The 6,422-nt window shown below is 39.3% G+C and overlaps 1 protein-coding gene across 1 annotated transcript; it reads right to left on the bottom strand.

The window, feature by feature from the left end:
• Window positions 1–1,959: 1,959 nt before the first annotated feature.
• On the bottom strand, window positions 1,960–4,310 carry LOC125646756 (uncharacterized). Its single transcript, XM_056141458.1, has 2 exons — window positions 3,535–4,310; window positions 1,960–3,152 (listed from the first exon to the last, which is right to left on the bottom strand). Exons 1-2 carry the CDS (start codon window positions 4,198–4,200, stop codon window positions 2,520–2,522), a joined length of 1,299 nt encoding a protein of 432 aa, XP_055997433.1. The 5' UTR covers window positions 4,201–4,310; the 3' UTR covers window positions 1,960–2,519.
• Window positions 4,311–6,422: the final 2,112 nt, after the last annotated feature.

The following is a 6,422-nucleotide window of genomic DNA, read 5'->3' on the forward strand; positions in this document are numbered from 1 at the left end:
TGTCTTACAAGTATTTTTAGAATCTGCTATATTTGGCGCACATTTAAACATACATGGCAAATGTTAATTTAATGCCTGTGTCCTAAACGTGACGTCCATGTACCCAAATTGTCAGACCATCTTTCACTAATAACGTAATTCCATTTGCATTTCATCTGTTGTCCCAAATGGTGTAGGAACTTTTATATAAACACCTGTATCTCCTTTGCTGTGACACACTTCAAAATTTCTGGGCGTATCATCAGATCTCGCCACTGTTGACTTCACTGACAAATGAATGTTACCCTTCATGTCAAGATTAAGGCATTACGATTTGTACTTTTTAGTGCAGTGTTTAATTAGACCGTTACAATAAAATAAAATTACAAAATATGGATGACAGGATCTGACTCCTGGATGCGGAAGCAAAGTTATATCGATGTGCTTAATATTCATTATAGGATTAAACATTCTTTTGGAAGAATTTATCGATGTGTAAACTCCGGACATTTTACTCACAAACTGAATAAAAGTGCGAAGCACTTTTATGTTAAGTTTGTGAGTAAAATGTCCGGAGTTTACACATCGATAAATTCTTCCAAAAGAATGTTTGATTCTTATAATTCCAATTCATTCACTTTATTAACAATTGCAAAAATTTGAATAGTTTCCCCGCACTATGTTGTTTGTTTTCAGGCGTGTATGAATACATCGCGTTTTCGGATTTATTGATGTGTAAACTCTTGTTCAGTTTTATTTTTGTCCAATCAAAACAATTGTAATAAATAAGATTGGAATTATCATACTTTATCATAGCTTGAATTGGGTTTTGAAATAATATGAATTGTGAATTCTATATAGATTGTAAGATTGGGATATTTTTGTGAGCACTCTATCGCGTAGCGCTTTGGTTCATTTGAATTAAGATCGTTACCCTCGCAGAAAAAAGTTCTCAATTAAAGAAGGTCCATAGGATGGATATTAATACACACCAGCATACAATAAAGAAATAAAATTAGGGCAATTAGTCAAGATCCGGCGTTAATGACAACGTCCCTTTGTAATATATTTGCTTTTCCATTTGTAACATGGCAACCTTTGGTAATAAAAGAGAAGAAATTTTGTTTAAAAGCCCTGTCATTTGTAATGTAAAGGACAATAATCATAACGAGCATGGTAAACGGAACCCAAAGTGCAGTGACGGACAGACGTGACCCAGTGACCAGAGATCGCAAAGAAAGATTTATATTCCAAACTATCGTCCCATCTCTTTGTAGGTTTGATTTAGAAAGAAAGGATAAAAGGCTTAAAAGATGTGAAACGTTTGCCATGTGATATGCACTTTAAAAATTGCTACGGTTGTATTTTCTGCGTTTTCTTTTTATGATACACTATATGTATGAATAATGTATTTTCTAGTAAATCATGGTCTCCATTTCCTCAGTGAAGTATGGGTAGCATCCTCAATCAATCAACATACATTGACGGAGGTAGCAAGAGCCATTAAATATTGATGATTTTTGTCTTACAGCCTTTTGATATCAGAAAACATATGGTGAGATCACAGCATGAGAAAGGTTGACACGAACTGCTTGTCGGGCGATGGAAATTTTAAGTTTTCGTAGAAAGATGATATTATTTTGTATTGCACATCGGAACACTGTCATAATAAATTTGATGAGTTGCAAACTCTTTGATAACTATCTCATCTGAAGACTGTGGGCCGTCAGCATTGTGAATAGCTGTATACATTTGCATATTTCTTTGCATCGTGCTCTCTCGTTCTACATAAGGAATTTTTACCGGACAAACAATAACATTTATCAAAGATGAAAAGCAAAATATAACTACGGGGAATCACCCAATGAAATGATGACTACGCAACATATATTTTGTAAGTTTATTGGCGATGATTGGCCATGGCTGTTTATAAATGTGGGAGCCAGGCATCAATTCTTGCCTTTGAGGGTATCCCTAAAAACAAGCAAAATATTTGAGCCCTGGGAACAGATGCTCAGATTGCTTGCTCACCTAGTCCATAATAGAAAATGAAAATGTCAATTGATGTAAAGTTAACATAGAAACACTACTGGTAAGCCAGAATGCCGCCACGAGACGATGCTGTGCATCGTCTGCGCCACCAGTAGAGCTATGCCCCATGTTATGGGCTTTCTTTCTATCAGAGGCCGATGTTCGGTGCAGAACGAACAAAATGTGTAATTTGGGCGAGCTTTTAAAACCAGTAGGTAGAGAGCACACCCCCCCCCCCCGAGAAAAAAGACAACCAAAAAACAAAAACAAAACCCCAACAAACAAATGATATGGCGCCCCTACATACATATTAGTATGTAAATATGTGTATATACATGTATATATAGGTACATGTATACACTGTCGGTTTAATCCCGCCTATAATAGTCAAAATGGAACAAACAAGATAATCTACATCCGTCATAGCGGATATATTAGATATCTGGTAGACTGGACTAGGTGAGAAGAAAATCATATATCAGTGTCAAGTATGACAGACTATGACCCAATTAGTCATAGCGCAGCCATGGCCCTTCTTCCCCGGTTTTAGGAGATGCAAACACAGTTGGATCAGACAAAAATGTTTGCAAAGCTTGCTGTAATCTGTACAAAAACAAGTAATTCCCGAGATTGGAAAGGTGAACTTTGTCTGACGAGAACAGATCAGGACAATATGAACGTAGCTCAAGGTATCGAATGTATTTTCCACCCGACCTCTTCAAAAAGGATACCACAGCCCTATTTGTCCGATTCCTGACTCTCTCTAAAGCCACATGATTCCTCTCACCACTCCATTCACCCCGAGGCAAAATCTGAGACCAAACTAATGTAGTGGATGGCAAACTTTTTGAAAGATGCTGCAGCGTTTTTATTATGTTAAACCTAAGTTCAATGGACTTTCCCTCTTGCATTGGGATATTATTGCCCCCACAATGTAAAAGTAAAATTTCGGGTGGGTCTTCCAGCCGAAGCAAGAATTTAACTTTTTTATAAACTTGCCCCCACCTCATACCCCCTTGTCCTTGCCAGAAAAAGGATGCATTGAGTCTATCTAACTGCAGGTTGGTACCAAAGAGAGACTTTCTTGCATGACAAAAAACATGTTTAACAATGGATGACCCGACGATCCAGATTTTTCTATACTCTAAAATGATTAATAAACAAACTAACATTAAAAAAAAAAACCAAACAACTAATTCGTCTGGATGAGCTAATTCCTAATATAATTACGCAAGCATTGAGATTTCCTTCTACCTTCTGTAGCAATATACTGCTCACTAGCTCCGGAAGACCATGCGTTAGAGGCTGCACCCATACGGAACGGGTGCGTTTGTACGCCCTACTGTCTAGCCCCAACTCTTGGATTGACATATTGAAAACTGATACAACCTAGTATCTGGTCACAGGGCTTCCTGACAGGTGACAAAAAAATGATCCCCTACGATTAGGTCTTAACTCTAAGTATAGCCGAATGAAGGAGACCGGACAAATGGTCTTGTGAGTAGGTTTGAAGTGAATCGCTACCCGCTTTCCCTCCTGGTCAGTTTTTGAATGTTGTAGAAGAATCCTGACGGTATTGTAGTATGGGGAGTATAGAACATTTTGAACTTGAATGGCATGACCTGCATCATGTTTACTGTTCTGGACTAACTCCCCCATTCGGAAAAACCCCAAAAATGCTGTCACAAATATGGTTGAGAATAGTGTAGATTCATAAAATGACTGGCATATTTTTGGAAGTGCCTGAACCATGCCAATTAAAATGTCAAAGGTGATTGGTTTCCTTCCATCATTGTGTAGGTTACTACGACTAAGGCCCAATAAGACTTTTTTGAGTAAAAATGAATGTGTAGTGTCAGGAAAACCGTGCAATTTGTTGTAGTAAGAAATGCCTGCAATGTATGATTTTACTGTGTTAGGTGAAAGCTTCGTGAGGGATAGGTATGACACAAAATCAACCAAAGTTGCAGGGGATGGTGGCCAGAGTTGCTTAGGGAGATAACTGGAACAAAACATATGATATGCCTTAATTGCAGAGTCATACAGTTGTTGTTTTTTTTTGGTATTGGCTGACAATGCACAATCTAGAAGCTTTTGGGATCGAAGCTGTAAATCATGTGTAGAAAGGATGGGGGGATTGGTGATGATTGCGCATCTCCGTCTGGGAAACTGGACCTGAAGCGCTTCCATTGCTGTCGGGAGCGAGAATCCGCTTTAATATTATGTATACCAGAAATATGTTCGGCTTTAAATTGTATATTGAGTAGTAAACCTTGGAGAACTAATCTCCTGAGCATAAACATCACTCTCTTGGACTTGGAGGTTTTAGAATTAAGAATTGAAACCAAGGCTGCGTTATCAGTATGAATAATGACTCGTTGACCTGACAAACTACTGCCCCAAACCTCAAATGCCAAGGTTATAGGAACCAATTCCAAAAATGTTATGTCGGAGAAAATATCTGACCCCTTCCACTGGTCTGGCCAAGCTAAATAATCCCAATGAGTACCAAATACAGCTCCACATCCTAAACTGGCATTGCCTGCACTGTCTGTAAACAACTCTAGATCAAAATCATTCAACCAATTGGCTATTCTATATGAGGTAATGCCATTAAAATCATCTAAAAATGCAAGCCAAGTGTATATATCTTTCCTCATTTCCTCGGTGACTCTACGCCTGTGATACGGACGGGAAAGCCCACAACATGCATCATACAGCCTCCTAACGAAAGCCCTACCTGCTGGGATAGCACGAATGCAGAAATTGAGTAAACCAGTAAGTTCTTGGAGGTCGATCAGAGTAACCTTACGTTTTAGCAACATCCGAGACAACTTGAACCTGAGCTGCTCAATCTTATCTGATGGGATCCTAGCTGTCATACTAAGAGTATCTATTTCTAAACCGAGATATACTAAACGGGTTGTCGGTCCTAGTGTTTTTTCCTCAGCTAAGGAGATGCGAAGCTCTGCACAAATTGCTCTAAAAATAGACATGAGATCGACAGTCTTGAGTACCTGCCCTCCCAGCGAGAAGAAAATCATCAAGGTAGTGTACCACATTAAAACTAGTTGCCTGTTGCTTAACTAACCACTCTAGAAATGTTGAACATTTCTCAAATGTCGCACAACTAACAGAACAGCCAAATGGTAAGCATTTGTCTATGAAAATCATCCCCAGCATTTTGAATCCTAATAGCTCGAAATCAGACTTACGGACTGGCAGCAACCTAAAGGCAGATTTAATATCCAGGCGAGCTATTAGGGCGCCGGGACCAAGGTTAGCCAGCATGTTAAGGGCTTCATCAAAGGAAGAATATTTAACTGTGCTAACATTTTTGTCAATAAAGTCGTTAACACTAGACCCATGTGGGTATGATAGATGATGTATAAGTCGGAATGAACAATCTTTCTTTGGTACATGTACCATACCCATAGGTGACAACCTAAGGTTTTGGAGTGGTGAATGAATGAAGAGACCAGCAACCCTACCTAAGCTTATTTCTTTGTTAATAGTGTGCATAGCCTCCTCTTGCAAACTGTGCAATGATTTAAGGTTTTTACAATTCGATGCCACCCTTGGGCCTTGGTAACAAAGTTCAAAACCCTCTCTTAACTCCAGATGCTGATTCATCTGGATGGTTAGCCAAGTATCGAGATAAAACGGAAATACTAATATGGGAGGGGGCAATATCCTCGAGGTCTAAATTAATGGGTTGTATAGGGGACCCTAAAGCGCTGGGGTTGTGGGGGTATAGTAATGGTAGCTGGGGTGGATGGTACTCTGGGCAAGCGAGGACGCCAGGATGGTGAAGCACTGGGTGGCCTGCAAATTGAATCAAAACCTGAACCACGTCTGCATTTGACATATGGATGATTCAAGGAACACAAGATACACTTGTGCTTGTATTGACATGCAGTTTTACTACAATGACCTTTATAGTTGAACTCATAACATCTTAAGGGAGTGGTTTGTGACACCGACCCTTGGACCGCGAGTGGGCTGTACATGTATAACAGCCAAACTCTTGATCAACAACAGCAAATGATATACCGGGGTTGCGTTCTTTTTTCAAACGGAATTGAATGTCGTAATCCCTCCAGCCAAGTACCTTGGATCGACTGGTCCCTAGTCTGATAGTATGCATGCATTTAAACAGGGAAGCACTACATTCTGGGTGTGCCAATACGTAAATTGAGGCATAGATAAAAAATGCATCGGTCCACACCTGAATATCTGAAATGACCCTGGGTTTGCATTTTGATGATAAAGTTAAGTTGCCTCCTTGCATAGAAAAAATATTTAGTATCGTCATTAGGATCAGAATCATAACTCCGATCGACCAAAAAGCCCTAAATTAATGTACTCGCCATTGGCAATTTTGAGTTTGAGATTATTGGAGACATTATGCC

The sequence above is a fragment of the Ostrea edulis genome, chromosome 6 (genome assembly GCF_947568905.1).
Source record: "Ostrea edulis chromosome 6, xbOstEdul1.1, whole genome shotgun sequence".
NCBI lineage: Eukaryota > Metazoa > Mollusca > Bivalvia > Ostreida > Ostreidae > Ostrea > Ostrea edulis.